Below are 13,129 nucleotides of genomic sequence, written 5' to 3'. Positions count from 1 at the left end.
TTCATTAATGTTTGATTGTGGTTAATCTCACTTATGTTTTATTTAGTCTCGTTTTCCCCTTCCCAGTACACAGGGGAAGGACTTTCACTCTCTCTCCTATCCTTAGCGTAGTAGACCTTCACGACATCCCCAGCGGACTTCGCTCACCGGATCCCGGCGAGATCAAGCCGAGCCTGGTCACCCGTCACGTCGAGGCCTCCACCTTCCACCTCGCCGAGGTGCCGGAATCTGCAGCAAACTGGTTTTGGGAGTCACTCGCTGCTGCAGATCTCGGCATCTCCCTCAATTTGTCTTTACTATGTAAAACATATACATGTACATATATTATTGTCTTGCGTTCCTTGCTTGTGTTTCCCTCGCAAGAACAGGGGATTTCTTCGTCCATATTAAAATATAGTTATTTATAAATGATATACTTTTATTATTTTTTGTATAGTGACAACAACTCTGATTTCTGTAAATCCCCTCTCGTATGAGTCGCCTGCACTTATTTAATACTTACAAATTTGTGGTTTGAATTTATTTGAAGATTTTATGACTCCCACTTTCTGGCTCTAAATTTCTACTTTCTTTTGGCTTGAAGCCCGCAGGTGTACTCGTACGTCATACAGAAACCACGATTATATTTGTACATCATTTCTCCGTTGTTTTGTTGCAAACGACTTTGCTGTATCAACGCCTCTGCATTTTTCACGAATCACTGATGTGATGCTCAGAGCTCTATGATATAAACACTGTATATATATTTTGGGTTTTCTTTTTTCTTTCTCTCAAAATAATGATATTTATGTAAACACTGAATATAGTTTATATTTTTTTCCTCTTCAAAACAATGATACAGTTATAGTAATGTTCCCTATTCTGTACTTTACATCATTGTGTGTGCGTTTTATTTAAATACTGTATATTATTTTGGGTTGACATCTGATACTTAGTAAGTGTGTGCGTGATTGGAGATGGATGTGTGTGTAAGTGTATGTGCACATGGGTGAGCTAATGTGCGGTACACGCGCGCGTGTATTGTATAGTAATTTGAGTTTGCTTAATTAGACGTACTATATATCGAATAGGAAGAAATTCTCAAAATCCAGCGAAGTTTCATTATAATCAGTCCTTGCGATTGAGCAGTTCAAGAGCAAAGTCTCCTATGATAATGAGGATGTCATCACTGAAACTTTCAACCAATCAGGCAACTTACTCACACTGTCGCTGTTTCTACTCAGCAAGCGAAAGTTTTGCGAAGGACGTAGGTTCTAAATGTCGAAAAACTAGCAAAGTCCAACATACGGTAAAGTTTTTTTTTCCGATTGTATCCCAGGAATGCTGCAATATTCAATATTCCCAAACTCTGAACAGGTTCAATAGGAGAATTTGCAGACTCATAATTCAAATCATGCTCTTGTAAGATATGGTCATATTTGTTATTCTGTTTTGATCTTGTGCTGTATGTTATTTTGCCATAATGTATACCGTTAGCTTTCAATCAGTAGGGAAAATGTTAATGTCATGGAATCGTGTTACGTGTTTGGTATACATGTACCATGTACTACTTTTAATAAAATGTGGCTTCTTGCAATAATCATAATATGATTATTTTGTTCACATCTGTTCCTTACTTTGTTTACCATACTCCCTTTTGATTCTGTTACTCGTTCGTGTTTGCAGTCATTGTTACCCTATACGAGTTGTGTTTCTCCCAATAGTGTTATGCTTGTAACGTTTTCATTTTCAGTCATATTATATTTCTTTTTGCTGAAAATATTCTACTTTTCAGTCTTGTAACAGGGGCGGATCTAGCTTTTTATAAAAGGGGGGATTAGGGGCGGTATGCGAGGGAGCTTAGCGACCGAGCCCGAGCGAGCGGAGCGAGCGAGGGGGGGGGGGGGGGGAGGGGAGGAGGGTGTGGGAGGGGGGGGGTGTCCCCCCTCCGACAGTAGGGAGAATTTTTGAAAATCTGTGTGTGAAAATGGCGTTTTCTTGCATCTAAAACACCACTATTTTTGGTATAGAGGTCATTGCCAAATTAACCCCCCCCCCCATGATGGTCCCCGATTTTTTTTTTTTTTTTTTTTTTTTGGGGGGGGGGGGTTTGCAACCCCCCTCCCCCCTCTAGATCCGCTTCTTTGTAATTATATGTTTTAGGGTTTCATTGTCTTGTTGTGATTATTACAGATGACATTACAAGACCTAGCCTAAATTCATATATGTGAATGATCGAAACCTTTACCTTTTTATGCGCCACGGTGTAAACCCCATGTTTGCGACATTATTCTGAGATCCCCATTTAGGCATTTTTTTCAACTGCTTTTGAAATTCATATAGCATTATTTTAGTTCGGGGTACGCTTGACACCTAAAGAGCAAATTTGTAGGAGAAAAAAGAGAGTCTTTGTGTTAATGTTAATTTCCTGACAAAATTGTGATTGTGTCTCGCCCAACCTGCCAGCGGATTGTCCAGGCATGACTCTTTACACACAACATAGTTACAAAATCTTAGAAATTACCCCCAATCATATAGGTAACACCGTTTGATAGTATTCCATCACAACATGATGCACGCTATACAATTGTACATGTGACCGGATTGGGATCGCGAATGACACTTTCATTGCACTGTGGCACTTGTCGATTTATCCATCGGTTAGGGCGGGCTTGTGCGTTTTAGCCAAATATGCGAACATGTCACACCGTCCCTGATGGAAAGAGCACAGTACCCAACAATTGTGAAACACACAGTGAGACACAGTATGAATATACAGTCACTGTGAGCACAGTGTGAAAGTTCTTCGGACTGCTGAACATTGTAAACAGTGCATTGTTATTCAGTGCGAAATCATCCTTCGCACTGTTAAAACGAAGCTCCTTCACATTATATAGTCGACAATGTGAACACAATTGTGAATCTACTGTGGGACACTGCTTTCTAAACCAGTATAATAGGGGCCGACTGAGTAGGCCCACTTTATGTACGTGTCAATGTGGTAGAATAACGAGTGAAGTTATAATGAAACTAGTTTGTGTATGAGTAAGTGAGTGGGAAAATGGGTTATCTCTCACAATAAGCATAATACGTGTGATTGTTTGTTCGTTTGTTGTTGTTTTATATAATGGCATCAATGCTGCGGTATGGTGCCTTGACTTATGATATCTCTAGGTAGCATTACCTTTCTTTCTGTTCAAAACTGCTCATGTAGACCTACAAACAAAACAGAACATGTTGATTCCAAATGTTACCATGCATCACATGCCAACAAAAAGTTTCACTCCTTGATTATACGTGAGGACTTAAAAAAAAAGTGAAACGGGTCAGCCAAGTCAATCTTGAATTTTTCATAATACTTTTCTTTAAGCGCTCTTCTTCTTGTACATTGCATCTAATATTGGGATCATAAAATGAATAGAAAAGTGTCTTTTTTTTTCCAGCAGTTTTTATACAACCCACTTTTTGTAAAGTTGCGATATCAGTTATGTCTTAATGGCCTATTTTCATTTCTTGAAAATCCTTTGCACACTCTTCATGGACTTTAAACTCTGATAACGTTTGAACGGATTATGGTACTGACTTGATAGTTGGCATTAGTCATGAATATAATGTGTTTATAGAGCGCGGTCAGTTTCACTTTAATCTGCTAATCCCTTCATTATTGTTGCTCTGGTAGTTTACATCCTGTTTTGGTTCATTCACCAGACAGCTAGCACGGTTTGGTAAAGATTAAGCGCTTGAATATAGACCCTGTACTTCATAGCCTTTTTCTCAGTTCATACTTTTCCAAAGTATGCGCTTTCTTTTCCAATATTTAGATAGGTTGGTAGAGTCCATTTGAATTGAGTTAACATCAAGCTTAGAGTCTGCTCATTCAGAATCAACCCTTATCTAAAATTCAAATCTGGCAACTTTTTCTTGGTTTGTAATGCAGGGTCAGAAACAAAAACAGAATCACATGTGGATGATTGACCCCTTGATTTCTTTAGCTAAACCAGTAAAAGATTGTAAGGCACGCAGGACCTACAGTACAGTAGTTAGATTGACATATTGTGCTCAATTACATTGAAGGAAAACATATATATATTTTTTTATTTCGCTTAGCTGTTCTGCCTTCATTCTTATGTTGGGCTCCAAACATTTCTGTAAAATTACAATGTAACCTTTCTTATAGTATATCACTTGCCACAGATGGTCTTTATTATTTGTTTTTAATTTTGATCTTTTAATCATCTCCCCCCCATAATTACATGTCTTACATGCATTGTCTACATATACACGATACATACATCAGTGATGTTTGATGTATACAGTATAAATGTCTGGTTTACAAAGCATTAATATTTATTGTAACGTGAATGGTTGGTGTCTACAACATGAGTGTGTAGTGTTAGTTTTAAAACTTTAAGGATGCTTTATTTTTATGCGCCGTGAATGCTTTATGTACAAGCAGTATTTCCTCATTTTCCAGCAATTTTGTGAATGATGTGTGACACTTTGAGGGAGCTGGGCGCCTTTGAATGTTTCTACAGATAAATGGCGCTATACAAATGCTGTTTCATCATCATCATCATCATCATCATCATCGTCATCATCATCATCATCATCATCATTTTTGGTTTTGTTTATTTCAATCAGTCGTACAGCCAGCACAGTTGCAGTTCGTTTCGCTGGCAGGGCAACGCGTCGATCTATTTTGCGTCCTATAGCTGTGTGCCAAAATTGACGAAAAAAAATAAATAACCGTTTAGTTCATTGAGATCAAATCATGTATTGTTGATGATCTACAAATAACTCACAGGTTTGGGTTTTTGGGTAGAAATTGAGACGGCTGAGTGGGTTTTGGTAATTCAAATGTACAGTGAGTAATGGTCCATTACAAGGATTTTACAAGCGCTGTAAGAGGGGTGTTCATACTTGAAAAAAAAATCAAGATATGTTTTTAGAGGGGTACATTATGTATAGTTGCCAGGAAAAGTCCATTATTTCGTTCTTTCACCTTAGTAGTCTGGTCTTACACATCCATCAGTCATTAAAAAGAAGTCTGTGATATTCTTCTTGCCTGTCCTTTTATATACTGAGTTGTTCCAACCTATTGTAGAGTTAGTAGTCTTTCCTATGAGCGGATTGGATGCATTCCACATAACGGAATGTCAGTATGCGCTGCTATGGATCCGTGCTTCTTGGGTAGACTGACAGACTATATCGCATAAGAAGCTCGCATGTCAAAAGATGCAAATCGCGGTTGCACCTTTAATTTTGTGTTGATCATTGTAACCATCACCGATCGGAAAAGTCGGTCTCTCTGTTCTCACCCACGGTCAACAAGTTATAAAAGCCATCTTTCGCAGTCTCCGCTGGTCAGCATTCACTCACGAAATATAAGGTAAAATATCGTCCTTCGTTTCTATTGCTGTTCTGTTCTGTTCTGTGTGTGGTATATTTGCAAAGCACGAGGATGGCGAAACCATACAATAAAGACGTACTGAGGGGTGTTTTAAGGTGTTTCAGCATCTCCCTTTGTGTGAAAGACGGGTTTAAACCATTCCAGTGTTGTTCACCTCCCACCCCACCCCCTTTGGTTTGGGTAATGTATGGGTCTTTTGTATAGTAATTGCTTTTGTTGTGAAAGACTGTGTTTTCTTATTTCATCTAACAGAATTATGTTGTTTTGTGTTTAACAAGAACTCTACATCGAGAACCCATTTATAGTCCTATCCCCATCCACCACTTCAAGGTACAATGGCGGATCCAGAGGAGGGCGCACAGTGGGTGGGGGGGGGATGTCCCCCCCCCCCCCCCTTTAATTTTGTCAGGGCGCCTCCCCTTTACGGAATTTCTGGATCCGCCCCTTAGGTATAAAGCATCAAGGGTGCATTCACAGCCCATTAAAGTGCAAGCATTAACGGCTAAAAAGGAAACATTGATTGCTGCACAGTGTATATGCTTACCATTACACTACAGGCAAAAGGATATAGGTCAAGCAAAAGCAACTGCTACATTTTACTAGGGCCCATTTCTTGCCAATGCTATTGTGCTGAGTTGATGCTATACCTATAAAGAGAAGCTGAATATACCCTGTGGGTGAGGGCAAAACAAAACACACAACATCTCTATTATGTATTTCAAATTGAGGGCAATGAAAAGACGGCATGTTAACGCATGGAAACGCTTGAGCTCGATTGTGTCGGCCAAATTCTTCGAATCCCCAGCAAAGAGTCAGCACAAGTTTACCTCTCACAGAAACAGCAAAACATCAACACGGACAATTGATAATGATAATAATAATGATAATGATAATGATAATAATAATGATAACAATAATGATGATAATGATAATGATAATAATAACAATAATAATGATGATAATAATATCAATTATGATAATTGTTACCATTATTAGTAGTTTTTTCATTACTATTATAGGTTTTCCCGGTCAATTTCATACTTTTGTCATTCAAGTTCCTATTCCGAGCGTTCGATTTCACGCATTCCGCTCTTGCAGCACTGAATCAGCAATCAAATTCAAAATCCAGTCATTCGAATTCACTATCCAAGCACTCAAAGTCACTGTCGGAGCATTCAAATTCACTATCGGAGCATTCAAATTCCCTATCGGAGCATTCAAAATTAAGACAGGAGCACGCATTTCACCAATGAGCATTCAAATTTATGTCAAGATGGCGACGGAATCTCGTCGGTCATTCAAATTCGTGAATAGGCACCCATGTTCCAAATAACTGCATTCAGTTTTAAAGAAGTCCTGAATTTACTTAGTTTGGGGCCGTGTATGCGTGTGTTTTTTATAATGTGTGGCTTTCAATATATTGGGAATTATGATGATCATTTATTTTGCAGTAGAGGTCCACCTGTTCAATGACAAGTTTGAACTCGAGCCTAGCGAAAAGGAACATACAGGCACATGTCCCTCGGATTGGACATGAAATGGAGGTCCCATGTGTGAGAGAGTCATAACTCATGCACGTAAAAGACCCAACTTCATTTATTCATCGCAAAGGGCAAGGCGTTTAAGGCTTACATCCAACTGGACCCCATATGAAAGACCAGCTATTGCAGCTGAATATGGGTTATCCAGCCATTTTCTTAGATCGTAATTGAAACAAACAAAAAGTAGGCACTGTATAGGCCCACAGACGAGCATGATACGGAGCGTTGGTTGAAAAAAAAAAAACCAAACAATTTCGACTATATTGAAACGGATACATGAACATTTTATACGTCTTGTTTGTTGTGTATTGCTATCTTATTGGTTTACTTTTGCGGGACTATGTGAGATCATTGTGTGTCAGTTTGTCTTTGAATTGATGAATATTGTCATTATGTGGTTGGTGTTGGGGCGTAGTCAGCATGCAATATCATCAAGAAATGTGATTAAATAGTTGTGTTGTTTGGATGCACTGCTGATTGGACCTTATAATTTGAAATTTATTGAGATGAAAAACAAAGAATATATGAACAGAGAACAATATAGAACCTGTAAACAATCATAATTACATGTAAGCCTTCATTGGTTGTGTTGGCCCTTTTTCCTTTCTTAAAAAGTCTACTCCATTTTCCTCGTTAAATTGATTGCACGAAGTAGGAACTTGATCGCTTAAGAATGAAATTGGACGCTGCAAACAAGCTCATCGGGACTATCACATGGCAATCGTGTGAATTCGAATGCACGAGTAGGAAAGTCAGTGCTCGCATTTGGAAATTGAAAGCCCAATCGTGAATTTGATTTCACGAAAAACGAAATAGAACGCCCATATTAAATGAAATTGATCGCTCGGATTCTGAATTTGAATGCCCGAATATTTTCCCGTGCGTGCGCTGTATGAATTTAAATGCACATTAATGAATTTGAATGGCAAAAGTATGAAATTAACCGGGAAAACCTATATTATCATCATCATTATCATTATTATTATAAAGTATTAACTAGAGAAACACTCTGAGAGTGTACACTTCACCAAGCAGCTCATTTTCACCACTGATCTTCTTCTACCTTAGAGATCCGTGATATCCACCCATACGTATGCAACGGCCATGTTGAAAATCGCCCGGTTTCCTAATTTTAGGAGCCAATTGTTGCGTCATCAACTCCCAGCTGCATGGAGTGCAGCTTAGCCCTGGAACAGTAGAAATTAGAGCATGCACTTTAGTGAGAGTAGTCAAACCTAAAATAAAAGCAAAAGAAAAGAACAACAACAACAACAAAACACGTTGAAAAAACACGTTTTGAGTTATTTTGCACGAACAAACTAACAATCTTTTTTTAACAAGGTTTTGTTTTTTTTTGTTTTTCAGTGTAATAAAAGGTGATTTGTAATATGGGTTTTCCCGGCCAATTTCGCACTTTTTATTCCTAATTGCTGCATTCCATTTAGTACAATTTAGTCTAGATGGCATGTTCGGTATTTCAATTTTATGATCTTTTCATTCAAATTCATTTTGGAGCATTCAAATTACCTTTAACATCATTCCAATCAGCATTTTTTTTTTCAGTTCAAATTCGTATTTTTTTTTTCAGTTTAGCATAATATAGTCACGTGATCACGTATACGCTGCGCTCGTTCATTCGAATTCATTCTTGGGCGTCCAATATCGCATTTACTGCATTCGATTTAGCAGACACGTTTATGCTTTCATATCCTTTTTTTCATTTTCATTCATCATAAGTATTGTTTGCAAGCATCTGAACATTTTCATAATATTTACGTATTCATTCTTTATTCTGATATCACCTTTGCAACAGTACTTTCAAAATAAGTGTATGTGTTTATAATGTTCGATAGCATTATATCATTCACCGATGTTTTGACATTATTAAATTGGGAGGAGGATTCAATTTTCATCGTGATTATTTCTTTCATCTGCATGTTTCATTATTTTCATTTGGTGGTGCTATATTACGTTAATCTTATTATAAGGAATAAAGTTCTTGGATCAGCTCTAGCCATCAATTTGTCAAGGTTATTACCCTCAAATGCTTTTATGATTCTTTCCCTGTCTTCTTGAGAGATACGCCTGTATCTAACTCGTGCTGCCATGACTGGACATAAGAAAGTGAAGTGAATCTATGGTACTGGTGCATGTATAGTTCTGATAACATGTATGAAACGCAGAAAAACAAACTCGAGTTATTTAGGGTCAAAGATACCTTTACTATATACTTAACAGTGTGTGGATGAAACAAAAATTCACATTTAAATACGTATAAATCTTACCTTTTCAAATTAGAAATAACATTACGCCAATTTGAATGAACATGTATGAAATTTGACTGCCCATACGCGAAATGGAATGACTGAAATACCATTTTCCGCAAGAGTGCTGGCGAATTTGAATGACTGAAGAGCACGTGCCTATTTGAATGCCTGTTTTATGAATTCGAAAGGCACATATGCCAATTTCATTGATCGAAATGCTAAATTGAACGAACAAGTTGCAATTTTGAATGACAGAATGTGCCGTGACGAGGATTTTCGCTAAACTGAATGAACCTTTTATCAAGTGGACTGACAAAAGTGCAAAATTGGCCGGGAAAACCTATATTTGAAGAGTTTGTTTGCAAAAACCGATAAGTCCATTTTTGAAGATTTTGAAGTACGGTCTCTGTCATAAAGTACAAAATAATACCTTTTAAATGTATATTGGTCACTACATATAAAGCTATATTTTTGAAGTTATCGTCAAAAGAAGCAAAAATGTACTTATTATTCTCTTTATTTTTCTTCACCTTTAATCGCAAATATTTCCATTTGACAAATATGGACTTATCGGTTTTTGCAAACAAGCTCTTCATTTGTATTGCAGTGATTATATCAATAGTAGACACCTAAGAAGTCGAAAATGCATTATTCATATAATATTTTAAGGCAGGAAAAGATTAGAAATATAAATCATTTACAAGCTACATGTAGATGTACGATGTCGGTCTATCTTCTTTTTTTTTTTTTTTTTTTTTTTTTTAACCAGTGCATGCTGTATGATTGTATCAGTGAATAGGGATCGTATACTACCGATGTGGAATTTGAATCATTGTACAGTAAATGGTGTAGGACTTATGTACTGCATCCTCACTCGGGATAAGATAAAATGAAGGGAATTAAGAAAGAATATCAGAAATAGATATGCTGTTAATCTTTCCATTTCGGATTGATTTCACGGGTGGTTTGAGACCATGGGCAATGTTATGCATGACTTGGCGAGACTTGTTAAACGCATGACTTAGGGCTTTGTAAAACAGGATTCAAAGTCTTTGCGTAAGGTTACGCATGATTTCGGGAATTACGCATAACTTTAGTAAAACTAAGTTCTTTGTGAACCCCCCCCCCCCCCCCCCCCCCCCCCCCCCCCAAGAATGCGAATCCCAGCCAGCTAGACTGCGACCTGCCTGGCGCTGATACATTATGCGCGTTCAGTATACGTGTCGATGCGCGTACAAAATGAGCCGCAGCATATTAAGCGATAAAGCGAAGAAAACAAATCGTATCAGAATGGCATAGTTTTCGTAGTTTTATAGCACCTTTCGGCCACCCAGATTCTCAACACTTTAATTAAGCCCTGCGCGCTTTGAAAACATGACGCCGATTTTGCATCGATTTTTGATAAGCGATGAGATTTTGGCATTCGGTCGGATTTTTGACAGCTTACTGGATCTTACGAACGGTGTGTTGAATGTGAATTGCTAGCGTAGGTGGGCGTAGTCTAGGCGTAGGGCCCTACTACTGTAGTGACTAAAATTTTCTTGATCCGGTATCCGTGTGTGTGCTCGCTCACGCGTGTGTATCTTACGTGTGTCTCATTCCCATGTCGTTTCCATTTCATTGCATTTATTTCATTTTCCAAAAAAAAAAGCATTGAAATATCAAAACATCTTTAATACAAAAAACCAGTACAGCGTTGCAATGCATGAAAATACTGAAGTACAGGAGTTGCCTGCATGGACATTTATGACAAAAAGGGAATCAAACGTGTTGACGTTTGTACACGTGTATGTGTTGAAGAGTCGAGTACGTACAAAGTCCGTACTACAGTGTACTTACTTTACTTGTATAGCCAGTTTATTAGTACCTAGACCCTGTCATCTTTGGAATATTGGACCTGAAAGTGAAAAAAAAAATGTCTTTCAAAGAGATGCCTATCTTCTTACTTATTTATGAGCAAGCATTGTAAAAATGCATGGAGGTGTCGATTCCAGATCAATAGTCTCTTTGTGCGCATATTCACGCAGTCATTCCAAGAAAAACTGGATTTTTTTTTTTCAGTTCATGCATTCATCTGTGGCCAAATACCGTGTAAAGTTCTGCACGAAACAACCTCCATGTACATGTACAAGTTCTGAAATGTAGGGGTTTTAGTTCCAGTTTATTTCAATTTGTCTAGTTAAACAATTAGTAGAATAAAACATGTAGGGGATGAATGACAATCCAAAAAGGATCAAGAGGTTTTGCAATGCAGAGAAGATACGCCATGACAGATTTTTTTTTTTCGTGCATTATATGCGTATTGGAAGATTTCAACTGCTAATCTACGTAACATCATGCCGGAAGAGGTAACCAGTGAGAGTCGAACCTGTTGCCTACTGCTTTCCGTGCAGAAACACTTACCATCAGGCTACCCTTGGTTGCCGGCAATGGCATGATTCTTGAGCAGATACGCAAGCGATGAAATTCCGACATTGTTATTCGTTCGCTCATATCAATTTTGCTTCTCAAATGAAATCAAATAAGAATGAATTGAATCAATGTGAAAATTTTAAACAAACATAATTATTAACCGAATGACAAAGGAGCAACACAAAACTGCAGCTTATAATGCAAGCATGCCCCCCCCCCCCCCCCCAAAAAAAACAGTAAAACATTTATACACCGCAAAAAGTCCGGTGTTAACTATGAAACACCGAGCTGGTGTTAAATTTTTGGTGCTCATTTGTGACCGTGCATCACAAAATGAACAAAGAATTGCACACACTGATTTTGTGTGAGGACTGAAAATAGGTGAAATGGGTCAACCGAGCCGATCTTGACTTTTTCATATTTTCTGAAAGAGCAAGTCTTCTTCTACATCATAAAATTTGGGATCATAAAACGAGCAGGAAAGAGCGCTTTTCCGCAATTTTTCTGGAACATTATTTGGCAGAATAATGTGACTATAAGTGAGTCTTTAGAGTCCCTTTTTTATTTCTTAGAAACCTTGTACAAACCTTGTACACAATCTTCACTGTCAAGTCCTATAACTTTGGAAAGATGGTGCTACTGCTTTGAAAATTAGCATCAATTAAGGACAAAGTGTTAACAAGGCATGATCAACTTCAGTTTAATCTGATAATCCCTTCATTGTTGTTACTCCTGTGGTTTATATCCTGTTTTTTATCCCATTCATTGCACAGCCAGCACGGCTTGGTAAAGATCAAGCGCTTGAACAGACACTGTACTTCAGAGCCTCTTTTCTCACTTCACACTTTTCCTGAGTGTGTGCCTTCTTTCCAATAATTAGATAGGTTAGGAGAGTCTATTTGATTTGAGTTATACATCATTTTAAAGCTAAAAGTCTGTTCTTTCAGAATATGTTCTTAACTAAAATTTCATGTCTGGCGACTTTTTTGTTTTGTTTTGTGGGGCAGGGTCACATTTGTGGTGTTAAATGTGGTGTTAAATCAACACCTCCGGGTTTCACTTCAAAATATTAAATTGCTTTTTGAATAGTTTCTTTGTTACTGTTTTTCTTGTTGATTTTGACCTTCAACAAGACGAGGAAGAATTTTCCGATATAGTACTTGATTTTTGAAAAAAAAAAGTGTGAAAACATCACCACTGTAACACCAACTGGCGTGGTCTCCTGCTGAAGCTGGGCGGGTTTTATATCATTGACATTGACACCAGCAATATCAAATCAACACCATGCGGTGTCATTGTTGAATTAACACCAGCGCAGTGTCAAAAATATCACCAGCTACAGTGTAAAATTAACACCAAGAAGTGCCAGGTGAACACTTTTCAACACCTCCATCACAACATACTTTCTACACCCGTGGATGTGGTCCTCTATTGACACTTGATCGGTAAAAGATTTAACACCTGTGGTGTTAAATCTAACACCGATATTTTTGCAGTGTAGTTGCAAATAAAACAGATAG

At 37.8% G+C, this 13,129-nt stretch overlaps 1 protein-coding gene across 1 annotated transcript in view; it reads left to right on the top strand.

Annotated features, from left to right (window-relative positions):
- Positions 1-13,129, top strand: part of LOC139725123 (glycine amidinotransferase, mitochondrial-like) — a 33,178-nt gene that overhangs the window by 3,383 nt on the left and 16,666 nt on the right. The window contains exon 2 of the mRNA XM_071636210.1: positions 67-218. Coding sequence (XP_071492311.1) covers positions 67-218 — 152 coding nt within the window. The remainder of the gene's footprint in view (positions 1-66; positions 219-13,129) is intronic.

The sequence above is a fragment of the Diadema antillarum genome, unplaced genomic scaffold, assembly GCF_040938485.1.
Source record: "Diadema antillarum isolate AM-2024a unplaced genomic scaffold, OU_Dant_1.0 seq00000015_RagTag, whole genome shotgun sequence".
Classification (NCBI taxonomy): Eukaryota; Metazoa; Echinodermata; class Echinoidea; order Diadematoida; family Diadematidae; genus Diadema; species Diadema antillarum.
The sequence above is the reverse complement of the archived record's forward strand: the minus strand, read 5'-3'. Positions and strand labels throughout refer to the sequence as shown.